General features: G+C 39.6%; 2 protein-coding genes across 2 annotated transcripts in view; both read left to right on the forward strand.

The window, feature by feature from the left end:
- The window catches only part of palm1b (paralemmin 1b), a 30,118-nt gene extending 19,328 nt beyond the window's left edge, over window positions 1-10,790 (forward strand). Inside the window, exons 2-6 of the mRNA XM_023951365.2 lie at window positions 654-696; window positions 1,953-2,033; window positions 7,254-7,369; window positions 7,487-7,557; window positions 7,788-10,790. Of these exons, the coding sequence (XP_023807133.1) occupies window positions 655-696; window positions 1,953-2,033; window positions 7,254-7,369; window positions 7,487-7,557; window positions 7,788-8,161 (684 nt within the window). The 5' untranslated portion in view covers window position 654 and the 3' untranslated portion in view covers window positions 8,162-10,790. The remainder of the gene's footprint in view (window positions 1-653; window positions 697-1,952; window positions 2,034-7,253; window positions 7,370-7,486; window positions 7,558-7,787) is intronic.
- A 2,277-nt stretch (window positions 10,791-13,067) lies between these two features.
- On the forward strand, window positions 13,068-26,773 carry ptbp1a (polypyrimidine tract binding protein 1a). The gene is given in 16 exon segments (NM_001287543.1): window positions 13,068-13,163; window positions 13,946-14,002; window positions 14,176-14,206; window positions 18,335-18,395; window positions 18,547-18,719; window positions 18,935-19,081; window positions 19,702-19,872; window positions 20,241-20,351; window positions 20,521-20,701; window positions 20,830-20,904; window positions 21,568-21,731; window positions 22,970-23,003; window positions 25,019-25,111; window positions 25,506-25,722; window positions 26,215-26,292; window positions 26,475-26,773. Coding segments are annotated over 16 exon segments (1,734 nt in total). The 5' UTR covers window positions 13,068-13,155; the 3' UTR covers window positions 26,608-26,773.
- The last annotated feature ends 206 nt before the right edge of the window (window positions 26,774-26,979 follow it).

Consider the following 26,979-nt stretch of genomic DNA (forward strand, 5'->3'; position numbering starts at 1 on the left):
TAACAAACTGTTATCACAGCTTTGCACATAGTTATGTTTTATTATCATTTCCAGATAAATAAATACGATTTCAAGAACAGAAAATGAAGTATTTTATAACCCTTTAGAGTTGATTCATTGAGTAATTTACATTATGGAGGTGACAAATCTCTTAAACAGGCTTAGCATGTATATTTTAGCCTCTTTTTTGTTTAGTTATTTCTTGCCTTTGCAATGAAGTCATATTTTTTAAAGTAAATATAAAGCTTTTATATTTGCATTTCCATGGTGCATAAAACTCTTTTATTATAGGTTTACTACAAGAATCTGATCTAATCAGTGATTTGCTGATGCAAACATGTCTGTTTTTGGGAGGAGAAATGGAGGAGGCGTTGCAGTCTCTCCCCTCTGGCTTCAGCTCTGCTTCCGTCCACCCTGCATCTTTGGTCTGGAACTTATTAGAGCAGGAATCTCCAACGGCTCCATTAGCATTCATACGCTGACTACCCCTAAAGGAAAAGAGACACTGATTTAATGCCAAATAGACAGACGTTTAACCTCAGACAACAAGAAGTGGTTAAAAAGCAAATCCGCATTGAAGAAAGTTGTTTATCATGTGATATTTGATGTTGGTGTGTGGCTGTGACTACAGTATCTCCTGTTTTCTCCCTTAGGATGGCTGAGGTGTCACAAGAGGAGAGACTCCAGGCCATCGCTGTAAGCCTTCTGCACACACAGACACGTACACAATGTTTGTTTCTCTCTCAGAGAGCACATCAGGACACAGAAACAACAGATCATTACTGCTTCTGGAGGTCTGTCTTAATGACTCAACCTTTTAGATACCATTTCAACCCCCCACCCCCCGACCCTCTCCCATTAAAGAAAATCAAAGGCTAATGCTGCAGCACATCTTTAGCTGTCTGTCTTCCATTCTCTTAGTCACAACCCCACAATTCTGTACTTTTGATGTGACAAACGAATTCTCCCTGAAAAATTATCTAAACGGGTTTTTACTCACTTTTAACACTTTATTTTATTTTACATTAAAAACACAATATTTCATCATCAGCAAAGTTTAAAAAGTTTAAAAAAGTCATTTTGTAGCTTCTGGTTTTGATCAAATCAAGTTACTTAATTGACAAATGCAATTAATAATGATGAAAAAAGGCAAATGTGTGAGTCGTTATTTAAATGTTACATCAGGATAGAGGGAATTTGCTTAAATATACTGCTTTTGGTCCCGAGATGCTTTGTCTTTTTAATTCTTTCACGTTTTTGTGCTCTCTTTGGAGAGAGATGCTTAACTACCTTTGACTAAAAATCAATATAGAGCGCTCCAGACTAATGCCTTTGCTTCAGTCTGGTCAAAAAGCTGCATAATTAACTTTTAATGATCAGGATTACGGGTCAGATTCGCTGACTTCCTGTAATTCTGAACCGCAACATCCCTAGAAACCTGTTGCAGCCGTGGGTGTGGCCTCATGCCGGGTTTTTTCCTTTTCTTATCTCTCTTGGTTTTTTTTTTTGGTTTTTTTGTTTTTTTTCCCCAAACCATATTTTTCCAAAACAAAGAAGTTTTTGCATGGTTTCACTTTTTCTTTAAATAACAGCAGGCTTTTTTGATGCAGAAGGATCACTCAAAGAACATACATTGAACTGAAACTACTTAATCAGCTTCAGCTGTTTGTTGGTAGATTTAAATGTGATTTGTCTTTTTTCTTATGAAAAAAAAAAGTTTAAGTGTAAAATCCACTGTAAGCAGCAATTCTCTAATAAACATGTTCTGCCAAATTTGGGGATCAAAGCCTGAAGGTTTTACAGGAAGTCAGAGTCCTCATCGTGAAAAAAGCTTAATCCTGACATGCAGAGAGGAATAAAAGCCCCCACACGTCAGACTGGTAATGACTTGTTCTTGTTTCTGTGGCACTGCTGTGCCTTAAAACTAATTGCCTGAGTTTGAATGCAAAAAGGAGAAAAGGAAGAAGCAGACGGAGATTGAAAACAAGAGGAGGCAGCTTGATGACGATCGACGGCAACTCCAGCATCTGAAGGTAAACGTGAACACATTTCGCACCGGTGTTTTGTCACTTGAACTGGACATTTGGCTCGTTCATTCATTCATTCCTTTGTTTTCTGTGAATGCGGTTACCGCTCAGAGAATGCCGTTTATGAAATTTCCTGATGCTTTTCCAGGAAATATAAAACCTCTCCTCGTAATTTTATTAGCTCTGAATGTACACTCATTGGAAATGATGGAGAATGACACTGTGTGTTTACCACAAGAATCCCATCTCACACAGTTTTTAACGGCAGCAGACAAGTCTTACACTGCAAAAACCCAAGCTTTAGTAAGTAAAAAGGAAAACTGTCTTACTTTCTGTCTTGCAAGTAAAATAATCTTATGAAGAAAGTTTTTCAGTAGCAAAATAATCGTAATTTAAGAAAAAATGTCTTGGACTGGAATTTCCTTTAAGTTTTATGTTAATAACATTTTTTTTTACCACAAAGGCAGATTTGTTTTGCTAATTTAAAAAAAAAATTGACTTATTTCTAGGAGGCCCATTTTTGTACTGTACTTTTTTTTGCGCATTACTATAACGGCCAAAGAAAGCAATAACTGTTAAATGTCAATATTTTGATCATTAGCCAAATATTCTAAATGCTTTCTAGAAATTTAAAAGTTGCTTCCTACGCTCAACATGACCCTTATGTGCCAGTGTAATATGAACATATACAGAAATTAGAATATCGTAAAAATATGCTGGGGCGGAAATGACAGTCCACTTTGCTGTTCTCAATTGCCACCCGTCCAGTCTGCCCCCTATATAAAATGTTCTAGCTCCGCCACTGTAAAAGTGCATGTGTTTCCATAATTCCATTCAAAAAACGATACTTTCATAGAATAGCCTATAGATTAATGCCCACTGTTTATTGATTTCAAGTATTTGTTTGCTTATTTTTACATAACCGCTGCTGTACTGTCACCACAGAAACTAAAATGTTCAACACTCACTCTGTGCTTCTGCTCTTTATTTTTTGTAAAAATACACGATCAAATGGTGTCAAATATCCTGTGCTTTCCATCTGAAATTGGGTTTGTTTACCTGTACAATGAAGCAGGGGATTTGCTTTTTGTTGCGTTTGAAAAAACAACACCGGGATGTGCCTGAAATACCACACCGCGTTCTCTGAATCCCAATGGAGGGGGTACAGCTGAGTGCACGAGAACGCCGCAGCTTGACTCTGTTTGAATTGCACTCGAGCCCTCCGCTGATGAAATGAATGCATGTGTCATCTGCTTCTGCACCCCCTCACGCCTCTCCTTTACCGGGACTTGAAACAGGCTGTTTTTCAGAAGTCAAAACTCAGTGTCAGAGCACGCTTTCTCACCCACACAACATCGTGAAACTCCTCAGTTCCTCTCAAATATCTCAGAGATCCTCCCTAACTGCTGCTGTCATGGAAAGTAGCGAATGGACAGCAGATAACACCGACAGCTCCTCCGTGTGCAGTTTACACACATGCACCCAAACATGGTTCTGTGGGACACGAGGCGGCTGTCGGTGTGCATGTCAGCACTATCAGAACTATTTCAGGGCAGGAGCTCACAGATAAAACAAAGGTTGAAGTGTGTGTTTGTGACTCCTGCTGTTACTCATGAGGCCTCCTGCACCCCCCCCCCTCTGCAAGTGTGCGTCTTCACATGCGATTTTGTGTCCATTGCTTCATAAAAGGACACAAAAGCCTCAGACAATGCAGTGGGCTTTGGATGAGGAAACAGATTTTTGTCCCACTCCCACCAACAGGAAACTGCTCGTACTCCCACCGCACCCCGCTTTTCGTCCCTTGTGCCGACGCACAGACACATGCATGCGGGGCGGGGGGGGGGGGGGGGGGGGGGGGGGTAATCATGCCGTTCCATTTGCTGGATTTCTATGCACCCTGCCCTCTTGAAAGAGCAGCATTCATTTGGAAAAACCAGTAAATTTCTTTGCGTAGAAACCACAATTTTATGACTTTGTACCTGCTGTGCACTTAAATCTCAGCAGTGTTTTGTGCAAACTCTTGCTGCGCAGACACAATAACAAGACAGGGCTTTACAGTTCTGCAAAGTACATGGGCAGGTCCTCCTTTTTATTCCACAAACAGATGTTTTACACAAACACAGACCTGCATCTCTAAAGACCCACCCCAATGAAAACTGGTGTTTTTATCATGCTCTTGTTGCATTTTTTTCAATGATAGAGGACATATATGAAGAAAATTAAAATGATTGGAGTGGGTCTGTAAGGAGCCAAACTACTAGTTTTGATTTGTTAAAAGTAGAAAAAACTTGCTGAGGTTGTCCAAATGTGCCTGAAGAATCAATTAGCCTTTGATTATGGTGCACATGTGCAATGTTAACTCGACAAAAGCTCTGAGAAAGCCTGATTGAGAATTTGATTAGACCGAATAAAAACATAACTCTGCCAAAACTGAAAAGATCAAGCTGAAACCTCGAAGCGTGAAGGCTCTACAGGTCTCACATCATTGCAAACTAAAGCGAACAATGAGAAACAAACCTGGGTGGGGTCAAAGGTGGAAGTTTCCTGAAACTTTTGGATGAATCCTAATCAAAGAAGTCACTATGAATTCCCAGTTATTTCTGACTCGACTGGATTTTTGCTTGAAGCCTGTTGTGAGGGCTGTTTATCCAAACATGGTCTTTGAGGTTGCCATCCAAGAAAAATCCACATGGCAACACATCAAAGAACGACTAAACATTCAAAACATGAAAAAGAGTTTGGGTGTCTGTTTTTTTGGTCTGATAGCTCAAAACGTTTTAGCATTCTGATCATTCTCTGGAAAGCTGAAAGTAAATGTGCACCTTCTATGTTTTCAGAAACCCGATTCGTAGAGACTTATTGAACTTCAGGTAAAATTTCCAATTTGGGATTTATAGCAACCTCCCTGCTTTCCTACTTTTGTTCCCTTGTTTTGTTTTCAGTCTCAATACTAGCTGTTTTTGACTGATTTCTCAAATGTAATGCAGTCTGAAGCAGATTGAACATCTTCATAACATAGTGGTGGGAGTATCATGCTGTGGGATTTTCCAGCCTCTGAAACCCCCAAAAATTTTACATTGAAAAACATCATTAAGTTTCCTTTTTTTTTAACAATAGTTTAAATAAAGCTTAGCTTTGATTCAGTTTTGATTTTAAAGTAAGACAAACCAATCTGAAGACATGTCTGAAGTGATCCAAAGCTGTGAAGGACACTGAAATCCATCTCGGATCTGAGTTCTATTGAGAATCAATGCAGGAACATAAAGATTAGCGTCCTTGTTCTAGTCGACCTGCAAGTTAAAATGGCTGCAATATTAACTATTAATGACCAGAGATCGAACAAACTCAGCCTTGACAGGTTTGTTTCCTCTCCTTTCCATTTAGTGCTTCAGCTAAGCAGGACGGAGATTGTGTCCTTTAAGAACCAGATATAAAGACCATCAACAATAAAACGTTTAGTTTGATGTTTAAAATAACGCTTATTATTAAATAACGCTAATTGTTTCAAACTTTCATAAGCAGTTTAATACTGAGACAAAAAGGAGCACTTAGAAATGTTTTGGTTAACTTGTAATGAAACAGCTTAGATAGAAGCATCTCCATTGCTCATTATATGGAATTTTACATGCAAAACTGTAGTTGATGTGGTTTGACTAAACAACAAAAATATGTTAGATGTCCTTTTTTCTTCCTTTTTTGTCAATTCAACACATATTTCTCTGATTTAACAGTGACTTGAGTGCTGTTTATTTTTTATGACAATGCCGCATAAAAATGTAAAAGTGACATGAACTTTATCCACTTTATATATAAAACATGTGTTAGATGAATTACAAAAGGGCATTTTAAAATAGTTCTCTCCCCGTTACAGCTGTTCACTCCATGGGGGCGTATGTGTGTGCGTTTGTGTAGTAGTTCCGCCCTTTGTCTGCTTCGTTAGCAGCTTTTACTCCCGAGAACAATGGAAAAGACGAAACTTCAGCGCTCCAGCTTGTCGCACAGACCTTTCCCGTGCGCCCGTGCTCCGACACGCATGAGCGAGCACATTAAGTGATGTCAGGCGTTGGGGTACAAGGATTGTGGTGTAGAGAGCGGGCGAGATGGAGACAACAGGGGAGTGGGGAGGGCAGGTTCAGATTCAGTACCCAAGAGACAGTGCAGGGCCTGGGAATGAAGAGTGTTGAATTACAACGTTTGAGCGTGGGCTGCAAAGGAGCCGAATTACTCAAAAGAGAGAACAGTTGAGCAAACAGAGACAGATTAGCAGAGATATGAACTGAGGGGAGGTGGAACCCGACGTTTACAAGCCAGTTTGAGAACTTTGTGCCGGATAAGGATGCAGACCAGAGTGAGAAACAGGCACGGGTCGAGACGGGGAGAACAGCAAATGAAAAAAAATGAGATGGGGTGGTACATTTTTTGTGTGAAATCCACATTGCCTCACCGGAGAAGAATCCACGCTGAGCTCAGAACCAGATTGCGGGCCTTGCATGTGACAACAAAAACTTTTTTTTCTGGCACTTAGTGTCTTGTGGCCAGGCAGGATCTCGCTTTGCTTCTGGACCTAACAGCTGCGAGTGGGACACTGTTATATTTACCTCAAAGCACGCCAAGCATTTGCTTTGATATTAGCTGGAGTGCAGGATAAGAATATCTGGCTGTTTGGAATTTGTTAAGGAAATAAACATAGAAAGGAATATCGTTCTTGTGAACTTCAATAATCAAATGAAGACAGTTTGGCATCTTAATATCCAGTAATCTCAATTTTTTAATCAGTTTAAAGTTAGTTTTGATCTTTTTGTTTCTTATCTAGTTTTGCTGGTTGAAACAGAACGACGCAATCATGTGATTATTTCCAGTTCAACGCTCTGGCCGGGTGCCACTTTTGGCGCGTGCTGGCAGCTATTTGACTGTGGGACAGAGTCCCTGAGTGGCAGCGGGCGCTCTGGATCCACTCTAGGGGGAGATTTTTGTTTCAGATTAACTAAACGACTTGTCGCTGCGCCTCAGTGAAAGTGTCACTTATCTTCAGGGAGAAGATGCTAGCAATCAAATGTGAAAGGCTTGTTGAGATTCTCCAAACAAGTTAATCTCTTTGGTGAAGATGCACGAATGCAGCTCATATAAATGCAAATTTTTAGCTCAGAGGTATTTTAGTCCTTTTTATGCCCTGACAAGAACTTAATTTAAAGACAAACTGAAGAGATTCCTGGTTTTTCTTTGCAGTCCAAAGCCCTCAGGGAGCGCTGGTTGTTAGATGGAGCTCCAGCAGAGGAGGATATGCAGAGGCGCCTGCAAGAAGATGAAGTGAAGACCAAACTTCTGGAGCAGGTCATAATCAAGTGAGTCAGACTAAAATGAACCCCTGGAAATTCTTTTCTTTTAAAATCTGTTCTTGACAAACTATTAAGTCAATATTATTTGTTGAATAAATGGCTATTTCTGTGTTTTTTGTCCAGACTGGAACAAGAAATTGAAGAACTGGAGACCGGCGCGCCTGCCAATAAAGGTGTGGCTAAAGAAAATGGAGGTGAGTTCCATGTCCATGGCAACGTGTCTTCAGACAGGTTGCCAGGGCAACAGCCGGAGCGCCTGTGTCAGAAAGAGAAAGTGGGCTCATAAAAGTCTTTATTTTCTCCATTAAATCAGCTGTCTGTGCCGGAGGTCATTAAAGCAATATTTCCCCTCTGTCTTTGTGGCTCTAACTTGCCCTGACCGTGCTCTTCCCATGATCCAACAATGCTTTGGTGCTCCCTGTAGGTGAGAACGGAGTGGTGCAGACCTCTGGTCAGACACCCAAGAGAGACGTGACAGGGATTGAGGCCAAGCTGCTGGGCCCCAGTCCGGACCAGGCGAGCGCCGACAACCCAGTCACTCTGGTCTTCATGGGCTACAAGACGGTGGAGGAGGAGCAGGAGACCCGCGCCGCCCTGGGGATGGAAGGGGTTGACGGCAACGTCAAGGCTGAGTTTGTAGTGATCGAGGACGGAGAGGGAAAAGCAGGAGCAGACGCAGCCACGGCCGAGCAGGCTCCGCCCAACGGCAGCATGGCGGAGAAAGAGAAGGCCGACGGAGGCGGGGAGGAGGCCGAGAAGGAGAAGAAACAGACCTGCAAATGCTGCACGGTCATGTGAGCGCTGTGCCGGGTGTATCTGTATGCGTGAGCGGATGCGTGAGAGCCCACCTGCACCCCTGCAGGCCTGTGTGCCGTCGCATGAGGCTGTATTTGCAGATGTGTGTAACTTTTTGTGTTTGCGTGGAAGTGTTTGTCAGGACTGAAAAATCAAGAAGAGAAGTACAGTTCCACAGCCAAAATACCAACAATGAGAGCCGGCGTGAGCTCCAGCTACAAGAACTTCAAGGACTCATAGTTACACTTTACTACATTTACTTTCTCTGATATGTATTTGACCTTTCATTTCTATTGATATTTTTCTATTTTCCTGTCTTGACATTTATATTGTATTCAGTATGTATGATTTTATTATGAGACTGTGTACTGTATGTTCATTGTTATTATCGTTGGAACAAAGAAAATGCATAGGCTCCCTGGATTGTACTGCTTCCCAGCAGGGAAAATCTGGAAAAACAATTAAACCAAAAGATCCGACTATAAAAAAAAAGAAACCTTAAAGTATATAAATATATATTTCTCTGTGTAGGCCTACCAACTATTTATCGGTCAATTTCATATTGCAATATTGTCTAAGACATTATTTTGAATAGTATTTTAATATATTGATATGAAATTATGTTTTATACAAGGTATTTATTGTTTTTGGCTCTATAATCTCCCATCATTAACTGCATGTACGCTTGTAAGCACTACCAGATTCACTCTCATTACAATTGTCTGTGCTTTCGTGGACTCACACGTGCTCATATCTTTAGTCTCACGAGTCGTCCTGTCCGTAAAAATGAATATTATTGCAGTGTTAGAGGAATGCATTAAAAAGAAAATCACAGCAAAATGACAAATACATTTTCTCACCGTGTTGCAAATCGCATTAGTCCAATGCTAGATACTGTGTGGCACATGTACACAAAGATCACAGCTTCTGTGTCTTTTCTTTTATTTAAATATGATGGAGACACTTTAACTGTTAGTCGATCATACTCTCTCACTACCATTGAAAGGCTTAAAGTAAGGAGCTCTCCACACTGCATGAAGCTCTGCAGCTCTTTGCAGGTCTTAGTTATGTGCATAAACCCAGGGGGTAAATTGGGATTAGAATGAGAAAATTGTTCAACTCACCGTTTTGTTATTTCATGAACCAAATAAAATCCAGTTTTACTGTAATTTCACTGTGTTGGTTTTGTTCCCAGTTTAACCCCTGACTCTGTATGTGGCTGTAAACCTGCTTTTAAAAGACACGTAAACTATTTAAACCACTTAATTTTCTATATGTGTATTTGAGGAGAATTAAGAAAATGAGTGGAGATCTTATTTTGATTCAAAGTGAAACCATTTGGGTAAGAAAAATAGTTATTTCTAGCAGCTGGTTTAGGGGGCAGAGTCAGACGTAAATGTGCATCCCAGGTCGGTGATGTCCCAAATTTAAAGAAATTTAATTTGACCATTTTCATTGTACCAGAATAGTAAAATATTAAAATTTTTGACATTTGACATCAAACTTTTAGATTCTGTCAAACTGTAAACATTATAAACCAGACATAAGAAGAGACTTTTTTTCATATTTAATAGTACAGATAAGTCTTAACTTTTTACACATAGGTGGTAATAAGTAAATGAAGCATGCTTGTAGACTACAAGAGTTAAAAGCCCAGAATCATATTTGCTATATTTATTTATTAGACCCAAAAAACAAGTCTGCAAAACCTCTACTAATATTTCAGCCTCTTCTGTGTCATTTTTGTCATTCATTGACCATCAGTTCATCATTTCAAATATATTTGTCCGGCTTTTTATTTTTATTTTGACATGTGAAATAAGGAATATTCCACATGGAGGCTGACATAAACTAAAAGTTCTCCTGGGAGTTTGATTCTGCAGCCTCCTGCATGAATATCATTTTTTGTATCGCTATCTGTGCCAGATGCATCCTCCCAAGTCTTGCTTGCATTTTTCATCCCAAAAAGAGCTCTTTTACATTCCAAAAAAGGAAGGTCATTGGTGTGGACAGGTAACATGTAGTTTGGGCTATCCAGGTGTGCTGTCCATATTTTGTCTTCTATGGTTTTATAGCGTCCTCCAAAGGGCAGTGATTTCATTTGAGGTTTGCATTTAGAAAAAAAAAAGATGTCTACGTCTTGGTGCCTTCATCATTCATCTGAATTTCTGAGACAGTTTTGACATGAAGATGTTTTTTTTTTTGCTCTTGATGTGTTCTCTCTCTCATGGTGACCCAATGGAAACACTGCCTTCTTCTCTGAAGGAGCACTGAGCAAAAACGGAAGAATCTAAACAGTTTTTCACTGACGTCCAGTTTGGACAACAGGAACAATGCAAACTATATTAAATGTCTTTGAAAACGTATCTTGTTTTTTTTTTTTTTTTAAAAAACCTTGTTTGTTTTTCTCTGTTGAACTGAAATATTCAGCCTTCATACAAATATGTGTCTTTACAGAATGCAAAATGCATCACAGCCAGAAGTAAAACATTTATGTATTTTTATGCGTTAATATTCAAGGAATTGTGTGTAAATCTTGGTGAGCTGAAGGTTTGCTTTGTAGTGGGGTCTGAAGGACAGCAGCTAAATGCTAAAATTGTAAATAAAGCTACTCTTCGGTAACAGCAACTCACATCTGTTTGCAGCTAATTATTCAACTGCCTTAAAAAATGGATGGTGCAAAAAAGGAATTATTATTAATCTAAAAAATATATGAAAACTCAGGTGATACCCTTCAGGGTGATTACCAATATATATACAAAGACACACTGATAATCAATCACAAAGCTGTGTATTAAAAATATTCCACAAGTAAATGCTATCTTTTTTAACAGAAAAATTATAAAATTAAAAATCAGAGGTCAAGTTTAGATAGAAAAATGAAGTTCGCTTAAAAAAAAAAAAGTTGTTGCTACAACAGGACATGTAACTTCTGAATTACTTTTACTCGACACTAGAGGGCGCACGCTCACTGTTTTGTGAATCCCCGATGTTTAGTGTGAATCATAACAGTGGGAAAGGTGGCAAAGGTGATCGGGGGAAAAAGTGTTTAAAATGCTCAAAAATCGAATAAATAGAGTTCTTCTTTATAAAGAAACAGCAAAACACTGGTATGAAAAACACTAATTTCACTATTTTGGGTGTAAACCCCACATGGGGCTTTCTACACCGAGCCAATTTGATTTTAAAAAGTGATGGAAAAAAGAAAATATAGTTGCAGTTGAAAGTTTCTAACCAGAAATGAAGTTGTATAAATCATTTTAATCTGTCCCACCAGCACAACAATATCTAATTGCTGCCTTGCTATCAGTTTCCTGTAATTACCTTTTCTCTGAAATTGCTTTGCTTGGACAGGCGCACAAACACAATGCAATGAGACAAGCAATCTCATGAAAGACCCAAGATGCAACAGTGTTGCAGTAGCTGCTGCTGTTCATGAAAAAACACCTAACTCACATTTCTGTCCAGATGGGTGCTGCCTTTAGAGTCACTGTCATTATGCAGAACAAACAGCCCAGCAATGGCTGAAAAAGGAACAATAAAAGATTTATTGTTTTTTTTTTACTTGTGGTTTTTGTAAAATATGTGGCTTTAAGAATCAACCCTAACACCTGATTATTTTGTAACAAACATTTTCTTTTCATTCTCTTGTTTTTGTGCAGTTTATCTTTCTTTTAGTATGACAAAACTTTTTAAATCATGTTTTTCTTATCAGTTTTGGCATGTTTAAACATACATTTAAACTGAAAAGCTTTAAAATAAAGTTGTAAAATACATGATTAAGTTAATAAACTGATTTTATCAGCAAACTGAGAATGTTTTATGTTTTTACTTTTACAGAAACTATCTTCTTATCAGTCTGCGCTCATCACCAGTGGTCGCATTCTTCCATAGAGGTCGTACCTGTAATAAATACATCCTAGTGCCAGTTCTGATTTGTCCTAGCACGAATAGATGCAGTGATCGCTTGCTTAGATTGAAGAATTTATTTTTATAGAGAAATATGTATAAATTATTACGCTTTTTCTTAGTGTATCTTTTTTTTGTGTCTTTTTGTCCAGGGGCTGATGGCTGGGGGGCAATTTCAACCCCTGAAGACAAGATAGATTGATCAAAATCTTTAGTTTTTGATGAAGCTGGAAGGTCACTTCTCCTCTATTAATTTATAGGTTTTTGTTTGAGAAATTAATAAACACTGAGCAATAATCGTGAGGGGGAAAAAAGTTTTTATTATTATAAAATTTTTTATAAAACAGGCTCTGCAAAACGCTTTTCTGTCGTCATTTAAAAAGATAATTTAGGGCTTTTATTAACTTAGAAATTAACCAAATTGTCTTTTTTATGTGAAGAGTTTTATCCTCTCATTTGATTTTATCTTGATTAAAAAAAAGGACTCTGGTCTTTGCACTAATCCCTACTTAGTGTTCTCTTTCAAAGTTCTGTATTATTTGTAATAAGCTGTTAACAAAATGTTTTAGTTTAATGGTAGACTATGGAAAATGATCTAAATTAGGGTAAATACTTTTTTAGAAGCGTGCGTTATGCATTACCACGTGCAACCACTGTGTAAAAAATGAGGAAGTGACAATTTTTGAACTGAAACTGATTTTACTGTAACTCTTGTTTGCAGCGCTTCCTCATAATCTGTATTCAAAATGACGAAATTATTGTAACGTTGCTTTGATGTTTGACAAAGTAAGGCAAAGAACTCTGCTGCTTTTTACACTCAAGAATATGAGCTTCACATCCTTCTGAACTCGAGCCAAACCTCTTGATATGATTTAATGGAAATTTGCCGCGGCCTCTCTTTCTCTCTTGATTGACGGTCCGCATGTCCAATCCCCTCTCTCGCAGAGGCTTGGCCCCGCCCCCCGTTGGCCCTTGGGGCTGCTTGGACTAATCAGCGCGCGCCTCCGTCTGTTCAGCCATTTTGTAAGAAAATCAAGCAAGTCTGCCGCCCTACCTTCGTCTCAGACCTGCAGTTTTTTTCTTGTGCAATGGACGGGTAAGTAAAAAGGACCGAACTTAAGACCTAAAAATTGACCACATATTGACAAATAAGTGGATTGAATTCTACTCGTTGTAGTTTGTTAAATTCCTGTGTGTATGGCGTGTATCGTTTTACCGCAAACCCGTAAAGTTTACTCAACGGTTTTTTTTTTCCACCAAAACATGCAACAGTTAGCCGGAGCTGCTAGCTTTCGTTAGCGTCACCGCTACTCTTTCCAAAGTAGTTTTCCTCGTTTGAACCTCGGAGTTCTTTGCGAAACCTCGCTAACTCTTTTCAAGCGTGCCTTTGAGCAGTGGAGCGAACGTTTGGAGTTTTTCCAGTTGTTTTTCTTTGTGATAAAACTGTCCCTGTCGTGTCTCAACGCAGTCAACGGTGAACGCTAACTGTACCTTTGTAACTTGGTTCCACAGGGGAACTCGAGGGCGAGCTAAGCAACGTGTCTCATTTCCGCATTCATTAGTCTGCTGGGCCGTGTTGACGATGTTTGGCCCGAACATTTTGTGTTGATTGAATCAGTAAAGTCGTTTTACTTATCTAATCGGTGTGTTTGGAACGATTACTTCAAAGTTCGTCTGTGCCCGTTTCTAGTATTTCAGAATCAGAAGTACTTCTGACAGAACTGATCGGTTGGAATTTGGATCGGTTAGAACAGGAAAAGAAAGCTCGAAAAGACGAAAAGCCTTACAGGAAACCTTAAACATTGTTTATAGATGGTAGCATCTCTTTCACACGAAAACATTCTCAAGTTTCGTACTTTAAAAAAAAATCTCTTTTAGCCGCCTAGACGCCACTGAGTTGTACCCCCTGGGATCCGGCTACGTCCCTGAAATCGAGTAAGTATAATAATAATTAATAATACTTATTGTTATTTTTTTGCAAGTTTATGTTGATGAGGGAAGGCTACATTTGACTTTAAAACTCACTCCACTTGTATTTTGTTGCTTAGTTTTGAGGGTTAATGACCTGATTTCAATGTTTTCTGATGTTTTCATGCTTTGCTTTACAGAAGTGTCCATGACATATCGGTTGGCACAAAGGTAAGCGGATTTTCCCCCCTGTTCTTGTAATTCACACGGTTGGTTTGTTTTTCCTGAATATCTGCTGGTGGGAGTAAAGTATAATAACCATTTGGTCTTATGCTGATTATTGTTTATCTTTTGGAGTTGGCATAGGTAAAAAGCTAAAAGTTTTGTACGGCAAACTTTTTAGAAAGTGAACATTTTAATCTAACTTTTTACACTTTCTTTCTTAAAACTAAGATGTGACTAAATAGATGTATTTATGCTGTCAGCTTATTTGGTGTTCTAAATAAAGCAACCACTGTCATGTTATCAAACAGAAAAAAATATCCAACTGTTTATTTGTTGGAACGTCTATTTGAACACAGCCAAAAATGTGTTTTACAGGTTTTTCTGTGTCTCATCACACGGCATGAGCCCGACAGGCGCTGCTGGGAAAATCCTAAAAGCTAGCTTGTAGTTCCGTACGAATTATCTTAAAATATTGCTATGACCACAACGACGAGACACGGCAACTCATTGAAATATGATCAGATGGATTGGGACTTATTAATATAAAATTTTACCACGGCACACATTGCTGCCCACTGTTTTCCCGGCGATCTCTATGTCATAAACACTTAGCAGCCTATCTTCATACCCGGCGTCTCCTCATCACTGCAGTTGCTAGCATCCTGTGACTTAAAGCACTCATGGCACGTCTCCTTGTATTACCAGTTACCACCTTGCAGCAGGCCTCCACTGTACCAAAGTAACGAGTAAAAGGTTTTGTTCCCAACATTCAAAACTGTTAATCGAAATATAAAGTTAAAGTCAACTGTCCCAATAAGAATTGTCAATTGTCCGTCCTTCTTTTGTTGTTTTGACTCCCCCTCGTATTTTCTGGCCAATGACTGACGAGATCTTTAGTCACATGGTTTTGTTTGCAAGCTTTGGTCCGTAACAGAATGGGTCGCTTGATGCCAGTCTGAATACAGACCAAACACATGGTTTGGGACTTGATCCAGACCAAATTGAGCAGACTCGATCAGGAACAAAGGATTTTTCCTGTCTGAAGACTCCCTAAGAGTATCCTCTATAATTACAGAGCTGCTGTCCAACACAATTGTTCTGTTGTAATGAGTTTGCAGTGGCCGGCTGGCTGTCTTTAAACATTCATGACACACAGCTAACATGCATGAACCTTTGTCAGATCAGTTGGAACCAATTATCTGATGTAGCACTTATATGTTTTCCTGTCCTGTGGCAGCTGAAACTTCCTGTTATTTTGTGTGATCCTGACTTGGTTTGTTGACCTCAGAGGAATGTTAACAAACCGACGCTTAGCCTGATTTCTTTATACTTCTACAGTCCTGTTTTACAGGACAGGAGCACTCTGTGAACATTTACAGAATAGGTTGTGTTCTTAAGGTCTGCCACACAAATATGTACTTTGTTGAAAAAAAACAATGGATTTCTGGAGCTGTTTGCATTATATGCTGACATAAATGTTTTGTATGTTGTGTACGCCATAAATAGTTGTTATCCCAGTCAACGGCTGTGTGGGTAGTGGTCTTTTGTGTTGGTTGATGGATTGATCTCAACCCAGAGCTGTAATCGTCTTCCCGCAACTGTGCCCGCTCATGCGTCCAAAGGTCTTTACAATGTTTAAACAAGTCTGATACTCTGTCTCCGACAGGGAAATGCCCCACCCCTTCTGTTCATTTCTGCAAAGCGTGTTTTTCCACTTGAATAATATTTGTCCTCTTAAGACCTGTTGGTTGATTTGGAAGTTGTTGGTTTTTTTAACTCTCAACACGTTTTGGTGGTAATAATGATGTTGTGAAGCCTCATCTTTCAGGAATCCGTAATTATCCTGTCTGGATTGCACGTCTGGCATTCTGTGGTCACATTCCAATCTCCCCCTTCCAGCCTCTTTTTAAGCCATGGTTCCCTGCCCCCCCTAGGCTGGTGAAGGCTGATCAGGAACAAACATGTCTATACCTGTACTGCTCTTCTTTGTAGTTTTTCATAGACATTACCTGTCTGTGAATCCCCAGTAAAACCTATAAATAATAATTTAAACAAAAAAACGTAAGGTTTTAATTATTTCAGGCTTGTGCTTTTTTTTTTTTTTTTTGCAAAAATACTTGACTGTTGCAGGGAAATGGGGACGAAGAACTGTCCGTGAGAAAGGGCAGCTTGACAATGTAAGCATTTGAGTCAGCAGTGTATAAACATTTTGTAAAAGGTGCTATTCCCCTCTCCACACCTCGAACTGAAGATACAAGCACTGGTGTGTTAGTCTTTCATTCTATGTGGGGTTTCTTTTGCTTTTGTCCTCCCAAAATCTACATTTTCAGCCATTTTCAAAAATTCTTTCCCTCTAGATTTAATTGCACCCAAATGAAGCTTCCCTTTGCCCCAAAGCTGTTATGCAGAGGAAAATGTAAGCGTGGGTAAGAGTTCCGCATGGAGGAAGTTTAGAAGCGCATGGAAGCAGGCCTGATTTTTGCTGCTCTTCCTGTTTTGTTTGTCTACTGATAATGTCATGCAGCCTGTCTGCTTCCACCAAGTCAGACTGGAGCCTTTTCATTCATTTTAAATTGCTTACCATTCTTTTCAGACAATTGAGTTGTTGTTTTTTTAAACCAAGAAGTTATGCACACCAGAATGCTGACTTGCTTTTGCATTTAAAGCATAATATCTTTTACTTAAACTACATTTCACAATATATAAAGCTCTATAGCTATTTAAATTGATTGAAAAGCTCCTTTATATAGAGTTTTTCTTCATATTTCCTTGTTAAGTTGGTATCGTACTTGTAATAAGCATGCTAGCAACGAATTAAAACGTTGGGGTTGCTTTATTTTCAAGTTGCTGAAAACAGGAATTTACATTTCTGTGTGTTTTTAACAAAGTCCAAATATAATCAGTACTGAAGGATTCTCTTAAGCCAGTGCATTTTGTGGGAAAGGAATAGGTTTTCCTTTTTTTTTTTTTTACAATTAAAAGGTGTTCCTATCGTGGAAGGAATTGAAAAATATTTTTTTTCCCCTGTGTTCCTCTGTAACTTTTTGTCATGATTTCATATCCGTTTTAAACTCCTTACACAGTATTACTGATTGGATTTGGGGTCCATGTTCAATGGCCATGACTGTAAATTAAACACCCCTCCAATGTTTGTCTTGGTGTGTCTAATGACCAGTTTACTTATAAGGACAAGGCAAACAAACAGTTGAAGTGTGACCTCATTAATGTTACTCGTGTTACTTTTTCATGCATCGATGCTGTGCATGAGTTTGCACTCAAATGTGTATTTAAAGTAATCAAGCTTGAAATACTCTGTTACTCAACCCAGTTCCTTTAAAACGTTTTTAGTTTTATGTGAAAAAATGTGGCGTCTCTTTATCAGTCCCTCAGTACTTGGTTGGGTGATGCTTGCATGCTTTGGCAATGTTAGTTAAAATACTAACACATACTGTGGTGGTCTGTGTTAAAGAGCTGTCAGGCTCTTCATCTAGTAGTGTCCTTAGGGCTCCATATGTGTGCTGCAGCGTAACAATGCTCCTAGTCTAATGCTGAACAGCACGTTCATTGTAAAATGTAGCACAGCTTAGACTGCTGAGCCACTTCTTGTGACTGCAGTACTTCATTTTACACTAGCATAAACACGCTGAACCACCAAAGCAGCCTGAAACGTCACTTTGTGTGTTAAATGGGCTGGACCGGTAAACTGCTGTAGGCATTGGGAGCATTTTCATCTTATCTCTCATTTCTGGGAGTTTGAGTGCATTTGGCTCACTGTTGGACTTGAACAGGCTCTCTAGTGTCCGTTTGGAATGTTTGTGTGAACTTTAAAATCAACATTTAATGTAACAGACAGCAGATGTTCTGTTTTTAGTGGAGACAATGTGCATTTTAAGCCCTTAATGGATTAATTGAAAAAGGAAAAGAACCGAGATTTTTTTGTTTTACTGGTAATACTAGTGAATTCTTCTCAATGAAAAGTTTTTGTGTCCTCCTTTTAGCTATCGCATTACTTGGTGTCTTTTCAGTTAGTGCTTGGTAATATGAGAGCTTTGCTTTTCACCTGCCATGTCTGTCTTAGTGATTGAACTGAATTAAACCGTTGTTGTGTGGGGGGGTGTTTTCTTCCACTTACAGAGGGGATCCGACGAACTCTTTTCTTCCTGCATAACAAACGGACCCTATATCATGAACTCAGGTACGGGGGGTTGCCATGGAGGGTTGAATCCTTTTATTAAAGTCCTTGACGTGTTTGTTTGTGTTGCCATGACAATCAATCCATTATTCAGAAAGAACCAGAGCCTTGTGTTCCCTGCCTGATTTTTATCAGCCTCTGTTTTCCCTTGCAGCCAATGGCAACGACAGCAAAAAATTCAAAGGTGACGTCCGCAGCCCTGGTGTGCCCTCACGTGTTGTCCATGTTCGCAAGCTGCCCAACGACATCAATGAGGCGGAGGTGATAAGCCTGGGACTGCCTTTTGGGAAAGTCACCAATCTGCTCATGTTGAAAGGAAAAAACCAGGTGAGAGGAGGTGAATCGTATTTGTGCTGGTAAAACCTTTGTTAGCAGTCCCCAAAGTCAGGGACAGGGAAGCCTTTATTATTTAGGTCTAAGAATGTAACAATTACTGTGGATTATGCTTAAATGTGGACTTCAAAATTGAATACATTCATATCTGCTCAAGTGTGGAAACTTTTTAAGATTTTGAGACAAATGTTTTGGTCCGTCCATTGTAGGCATTCTTGGAGTTTGGTAGTGAGGAGTGTGCTCAGACGATGGTGAGCTACTACTCCTCCGTCACCCCTGTCATCAGGAACCACCCCATTTACATGCAGTACTCCACCCATAAGGAACTCAAGACAGACAACTCTCCTAACCAAGTGGTAAGTCTTAAGCTTTATCTTCCTATTACTGTTAAAAGAAGTTCATCCTGTAGTTTCTCAAAGGAGAAAACATTTTTGTGACCACTAACTAACTGTTGGAAAAACCTTTCAACTTATTTTTTGCAAAACTTTTACCCTCTGCCACCAGCTAACAGTGGCATCTGGTAAATATTGTGTTCACAGAAGGTTACACCGGGGCAAAAAAGATATGTTCCAAGACATAGCCATTTAAGCTAGTTGTGGTGTCTGCAAAATAGTCGGTGCCTTTGTGTGATTCTAAATAAAATGACTTGAAGAAAGGAATTAAAAAGGTTAGAAGAAAAACTACCAAGTTTTTTGTAAATGTTTCTTACAAGTTGTTATAGGAATGTTGTTGTCGTTATCTAAACCACATCTTTGCGTCTGACATTATCAAATGGGTGTTTTTACTTAACGATTTTTACTATATGTTTAAAGGATTTTTTTTTTAGTGTTTTTATCAACAAAAACAAATGTTATTTGGGTTTTTAGGTTACCTACATATGAAAGAATTAAATTGGCCCCAGTCAAAATGTCCATACGTTTTTGTTTTGTATTTCCGTTTGTTTTTCCCAGCTAATCTAAAATGATTTTTTCTGTAGCGTGCTCAAGCAGCTCTGCAGGCAGTCAATGCCCTCCATGGAAGTGGGATGGGAAGCATGGCCATTTCTGCAGAAGCTGCTAGCATGGGAGGAGCAGCCAGCCAGAGTCCTGTGCTCAGAGTTATTGTTGAGAACCTCTTCTACCCGGTGACCCTGGATGTGCTGCACCAGGTACAATTCGGCCCTTGGCTTTCAGTCAGAGATGCTGCGTTGTAGTTCAGTCCCATCAACACCTGTCTCTTATTGCCTGATTTGTTGGGGTTTCAAAAGACCAATTGTCAATTTGCAATAATGTTACCTTCTTTGAGCATACCCTTTCTTGTTTCGGCATTTCATGCTTTATTCACTGTGTCACATGAAGACCTTTGTTTCTAGAGGCAGAAATTTACAAAGTTGTACTAATGAACTGCAAAGTGCAGAAGCCTTTTTCTTTTTTTAACGCAGGAATTTGCCTAAACCTTGTTAAAATGTATTTTAGTTTTGAGACTTTTTTGATTGTAAATAAAATCAACCATAATTTTTTTTGTTCTCATTTTTAGATCTTTTCAAAGTTTGGTACTGTGTTGAAGATCATCACTTTCACCAAGAACAACCAGTTTCAGGCTCTGATTCAGTACGCTGACGCCATGACTGCTCAGCACGCTAAACTGGTAGGACTGGTTCAGTGCACATTTTAAACCGGTTAAGTTGCTCTCTGGTGATTAAGGTTGGGCCTGGTTAAACTGGTCTAAAGTTACAGTTGAGAGCATTACTTTTACTCAACTGATTAATCTGTAAACTTGTTAAATCAGTCAGTAATTCTCTGTTTGTGTCCTTAAGTCACTGGACGGCCAGAACATCTACAATGCTTGTTGTACCCTGAGAATCAGCTTCTCCAAGCTCACCAGCCTCAACGTCAAATACAACAATGACAAAAGCAGGGATTACACCCGCCCAGACCTTCCCACTGCCGACTCGCAGCCCTCTCTTGACCACCAGGCGATGGCAGCTGCTGCGTTTGGTGAGATTAGATTCAGCTTTTAAGGTTTTATTCTCCCTGTGTTCACTGGCTGCTCTGTGAAATTCTTCCTTCCTTTAAAATGTTGGCACTTTTCATGATATGTGTAACGAATCTTCTTTCTTCATCAGGGCCAGGAATAATCTCAGCCTCGCCCTACGGTGGAGCTCATGCTTTCCCCCCCACCTTTACTTTCCAGCAAGCAGGCAAGTGCAACGGTTACCATCTTAATTATTTTATATTAAAGCATTGGTCTTCTATCAATCTTCTGTTTGTCAGATAACAAACTCACTGCTTTTCTGTTGTTTTCCACAAAACAACTGCATATCTTGTAGATTATCTGCCCAAAAGACTTTGATCAGATCTGTTACTTCAGGTTTGTTAACCTAATGTCTAATTAAACACTGAATTGATTGCAGAAAAGCAACCATCAGATCAATAAATCCATCCTCAAGTCATCTGATAGTTCTGTAAGATCAGAAATACGAAAACCAATGTCGTTTTATCAATATTCAGACACGTGTTTGATTCATTTAAGTTTAATTTCTAATACCTGCGACCAACAACAAAATCCAGTCTTGGACTCATTTAAAATCTTCAGCAATTTGCCATTTACTCTTCTCCCACACTTGAGCTTGTGCACGCTGAACAGGGCAGGTCAGGGAGCCCTTGCAATGTGCATGCGCTGCTGGGCTGTTGAGATTTCTCGTCTTTGCGACAGTTTGATTGTCTAAGAAGGCTTAGGCCGTTTCCTTGAAGAGTGTGTGCTGTCACAGTAAGCCTTTCAAAGCTGAGTCCTTAGTTTTTTTTCGTGTGGTCCATTCTTCCACGATGTTCCAAGCTGAAAATGCATGTCTTCTCCCTCTTAGGTCTGTCTATGCAGGGCATTCCCAGTGCTCTAGCATCCCTGGGTGTGGGACACTCTGGCATGGCGGCTGCTGCAGCTGCAGCAGCAGCTACCAGACTTGGCCTGTCAGGACTTGGTGCTACAGGGGGACACAACGTCTTACTGGTCAGCAATCTGAACCCTGAGGTCAGTACACTGGTAGAAACAAAAATGAAGACACTAAATCTGTTGACAGCTTTTAATTTTACTGTAATTTTGTTTCCACTGAACTTTTAATCCACTCGTCTTAGGACGAACTAGTGTTTTTCTCCATCTCCCACCACGGTCACACAGAAAGAAAGTCATTGCTTGTATAAACATACGGCTGCCGTCAGTCCAAAACACTCTTCTTTTTCAGGACTTGTCCTTGTTTGACAGACCTGCTGCATTTCTGACCTGCCACTTTGCTCACTGTGAATTTAAAGTTACATTTTTTTTAAACTAACTTCTTTTTGTAAAGAAAAAAAAAGAACTTTTATCATTTCATATCTTCATTTTTGTCCATTAGTTAAAATCATTCTTGAGTTGTTGGAGAGACAATATTACTTTTTTGATAGGGTAATATTATCGTTACTATTACGTCATTATGTTTTCATTATTTGTAAAGTTTTGGGGTGTAATGAAGTCTCCACTCGTTTATTAAAATGATAAGATTGAACAACAGATAGTAGTATTTAGATATTATTTTTGAAAATTGATGTGCAGTATTGACTGTTATTGACTTCAAGTTAAAGGTAGGGTGTAATTTAAAAGTACATATTGTCTCTGCCTTTTTTCTGTATTTCATTGTTAATCTTTTTTTTCTCTTCTTTTTCTTCTAGTGTTCCCATAGTGACAGTGCATTTTAATTTAGCCAGTTCTACTGTCTGAAGCACATTTCTTTGTGTATACTGACCTTGTTTTTTTGTTTTACTTCCTTTTTTTCTCTCCCTTACTTTGTCCTTCCCCTCTTTTTCTGTCCTTTATTTTGAAAATCCCCTTGATATCTTGCCAACTTACTGCACGCCCCATGACCATTTGTTCCCTCTGACTGTTACCACTTGTTCCCATCATCCCTCTCTCCTCCATACACTATCCCCAAATTGGTTTTTAAAATTTGACATTACAACATTGGCACATCTGTGTCCCCCTGATTATGCCACGATTCTTCCCTTTCACCTCCATCTTCCCTTTCTCCATCTTGTTCCAATCCTCTCCTCATCTCTTCATCCCTCATGCCTCTACTTCCTCCATGGTACTGTGGCCTTCCTGTGGACCTCGCTGCCTGTGGCCTACGGACATGTCCCGACTCCACTCCACTGTCCTCCACTCCGCTCCGTCTCTTTTCCCCTGTCCCCTCTCCCTTTTGGTCCCCTGCCCCGCTGCTCCCCCTGCTGTCTCTAAAGAGCGTTACGCCACACTGCCTCTTTATTCTTTTCGGTACGTTATCATCCTTTCATCTCCTTTATTTTATTACTACTGTTACCTGGCGAGGTGGGCATGTCTTGTCTCATGTTGTTGGCTTCATGTTTAACCACTGATAGTTCATCATCAGGTTACAGGGGAAGGGTGGGGGTGTTTGTTTTTGGGTTTGTATAACCTGGTTTGGCTGTTGTGTGGGTTTTATTTTTTTCTGGAGAAAGTGAAACCACTCTAAGCGGCAGCATTTCATGTACATTTTTGTAACTTTGGGATTCGTGGCTCTCAGCCAAAAACATGTGCAGCTTTATCTTCAAAGGGGACAGCCCCACCAAATATGCACACTAATTGGAAATGTAGAGATCGTTGGAATAGAAATGAGGCAGGGAAAAAAAGTTTTACCCCCAGGGAAGAAAAAGAGGCTCTTTTTGACCAGGTGCTTGTTCTAGAGTTGTTCAGAACATAAAAAGAAATCATTGTTCATCATCTGTCCTAGCAGTTTTTTTTACAGCCAGTGAAACGACTTGCTAAATAATAATACATAATTTTAATTATACAGTTTTTGCTGTTTATAATTGTCTATTTATAGTTTTTTTTTTCTACACTGACTGGTGTCAATGAAGGGTATTTAAACTTGGGGTAACTTCAGATTTTTCTACACAACTTTGTTTATGTCATATTTTCAACCATTTCACTGCAATGCAGTTATATGGAGATAGTGACTCTGTTAGGGATCTCTGGAGAATCCACTCCAATGAAAATGGTCTTTTGGCATTTTTCTGATGATGGAGCAAATGAAAAGAAGAGAATCTGTCCCAAATTGCATTTCTGAGTACATCTTTATTCAAATTGTTATGAATCTGGTGAAAAAGCACAGTATCTGGGGCATCCACTTGCAGACAAGTAGATTTACGTTTTCCCCGTCCGAGCTGGCATCTACCTCATAACTGTACAGCTAGATGCTCCAACAATGCTCACCGTCACATCCCCCCACCTGGCATCCCCGTTTTTCTTGCGCTGGTGATGCCAGGTTGGGGGATGTGAATGGCTGTAAGCTCCTTCCTGTTAAAGAACAAAGCGTGTGAGGAACTTCTTAAAACGTTTTCCTCTTCCCTCCTGGAGCCAAATTCCTGCCGCTTTGTAAAAAACTAACTCCTAGAAAATGACCGTTTTTCTTATTTTGGCCCAAAAACAGCATAATCATAATTAAAAGACCACTGGGAACACCTTTACAGTACTTCCAAAGATGATTGGAGTTGGTTTTTAGAGTTTCTGCAGGTTATAGTCTTTGAACTGGAATGTCTGGATTAAGTGACCTCTTCCCGTAACTTTTCACTTTTGCTTCTCTTCACGTTGAACATTTTGGTTTGACCAAAATGTTTTACTCAAAACACACTAGCACTGAATCCACTCTGAAACCACGTTGGTCACAAAGAGCCACAGCTTAGCATTTTTGTCATTTTAGAAGAAAAAAATACCAAAGCCAAAAGATACTTTTTGGTTTTGTATTTTCTCTTCTTTTGGGGCTTCCTAAAATAATTTAAAAACAGAAATATGAAATGCTGCTGCTTTATTAAGATCCAGATGTGGCATATCCCTCTGATTATGCTGCAATATCTTTATTTTGGTGTTTGTAATGCAGATGTAGGTATGTGCATGTTCCTGCATGTTTTCACTCGGGCCTCCGATTGGCCTCGTAATCAGATTTTTCCATGACCATAGAGCAATCATCTAGATCTGAACCTCTCACTGTTCTGGCTGATTTTTGTCTTTGAATCACAACTTCTCCCTTAAAGACATTTTAGCTGTCATCTGTATAAATGACCAGGATTTAGCGGTTTCATGCAGAGTTAAGCAGACGGTAAAATAGACTAGTGCAATGATCATTTCAATCACATGACTCGCATATTAGAACAGTAAATATTAGGTTTTTCGATTTGATGCTGAGCTTTTCGTTGCTGTGTTTGACTGTGTGGCTCCTGCTCAGGTGTCACAGGTTTTTTTGTTGCATGTTGACGCCCTTCCTTCCTTCATAGGTGTGTACGGCGATGTGATGAGAGTCAAGATCCTGTTCAACAAAAAGGAAAATGCTTTGGTCCAGATGTCTGATGGCACGCAGGCTCAACTCTGTAAGCTTCTTGATGTTTTATGAAAATATTTGATCTTTTTATTCGCTTTTTGTTTAGTTTTTCTTGAAAAAAAATTTGTTTTCTCTGTTTTTGCTCTGAAATGTACCAATAACTGATTGTTTTATGTCTTCCTGACTACCAAAAGGAGAGAGTGTTTTGAGTCAGTTTCTTTTTTTTAAATTCACTGTAAACTTTGGTATTATTGATGAGCCTCAAATCTCTATAGATAAGAAAAAGGGCCTGTTCAATAGTATGCAGGGTTTGGAGATATTCAGGTTTGGAAATGTCAATTGACACATTTGTATTGCTGTTTGTCTGGAAGATATTTTTATGTTCTGAAGAACAAAAACAAAAAAAAGACATTTTTTTTCTGAATTGAACCCGTTTCCTTCAGCCATGAGCCACCTGAATGGCCAGCGTCTTCACGGCAGAGCGATTCGCGTGACTTTGTCAAAGCACACAACAGTGCAGCTGCCCAGAGAAGGTCATGAGGACCAGGGCCTCACCAAGGATTACAGCAACTCCCCCCTGCATCGCTTCAAGAAGCCTGGCTCCAAAAACTACTCCAACATCTTCCCACCCTCTGCGACGCTCCACCTCTCCAACATCCCGTAAGTTGAGCGCAAGGAAATGTCCTGAACTTGGTTTTTACCGGTGATGATCCGATCGCACGTTTGGAAACGGGCCGGATCCCGTAGTTTCAAACTCGATCGAAATCGGATGTTGCATCCAGGTCGGGAATCGGGTATTTATTTTATTCTCATAAAGGCTATGATCACCATTATAATACTTAATAATAATAATAATAATAATAATAATAATGGATTGGATTTATCTGCGCTTTTCAAGACACCCGAAGCGCTTACATTGTGTCCATTATTCATTCACTCCTCATTCAGTAAGGAAGTAAAGTGAATAAAAGAAAAATGACGGGTCTGGATCTGTTTATTGTTACAAACATCTGTTGATGCTCTAAATCAAATGACCGTACCGGATCAGGGCCAAAAACCTTATTGGACCTCCCTAGTTTTTGAGAACTTGCAGGATTCACTCCCACAATTTTATTGTTGGTTTCAACATTTCTGCTTCCTCTTCTCCTTTAGGCCTTCTGTGATGGAGGACGACCTCAGGAGGCTATTCGCCAGCACAGGAGCCACAGTCAAGGCCTTCAAGTTCTTTCAGTAAGAGTCCGTCACATTTATTCTGAGGTATCAGGAGTTTTGGTTTCTGCTTTTGTCTGACTGAAAAAATATGCAGCTTAAGCAGAATCTGTTCTCCTGATAAGTGTTTGAGTCATGCAAAGCTGTCAGGGCGGAAGAGAAAAACATTTGAGAAGTCCTTAGCACTCTTTGTTCTTCAACAGGAAGGACCGCAAGATGGCTCTGATCCAGATGGGCTCGGTGGAGGAGGCCATCGAGTGCCTCATCGAGTTCCACAACCACGACCTGGGGGAGAACCATCATCTTCGAGTGTCCTTCTCCAAGTCCACCATCTGAGTGCCGCTCCCTCCACCCTTCAAACCGTTTCCACCCGAATGTTACCGATATTAGCTTGTGGGCGTCGCCCTAAAAATGTTTTGTTCCTTTTTTGAAGAATGTTGTTTCTTTAATCAGATTTATGAAAACCCTTTTTCTGGTCAAACCAATACAAGTGTAAAAAACCCTTTTTGTCTGATTTACCAGTATTTTAGGGGAGAGACACCTGCGCAACTTTAGTTTGAGTGTTTGGCCACGAGTACAAAGCCCTGAACTCAGACTCAGAACGAGTCAACAAGTCTGTTTTCCGTAGTGTTGGTTTACTCTGAACGTTAACCAACATTTGCTCAGGAATTCACACAAATTTCTATTATTTTTGCCAAATTAGCAAGA

Source organism: Oryzias latipes, chromosome 22 (assembly GCF_053564925.1).
Source record: "Oryzias latipes strain Hd-rR chromosome 22, Olatipes_Hd-rR_3.1".
Taxonomy (NCBI): Eukaryota; Metazoa; Chordata; class Actinopteri; order Beloniformes; family Adrianichthyidae; genus Oryzias; species Oryzias latipes.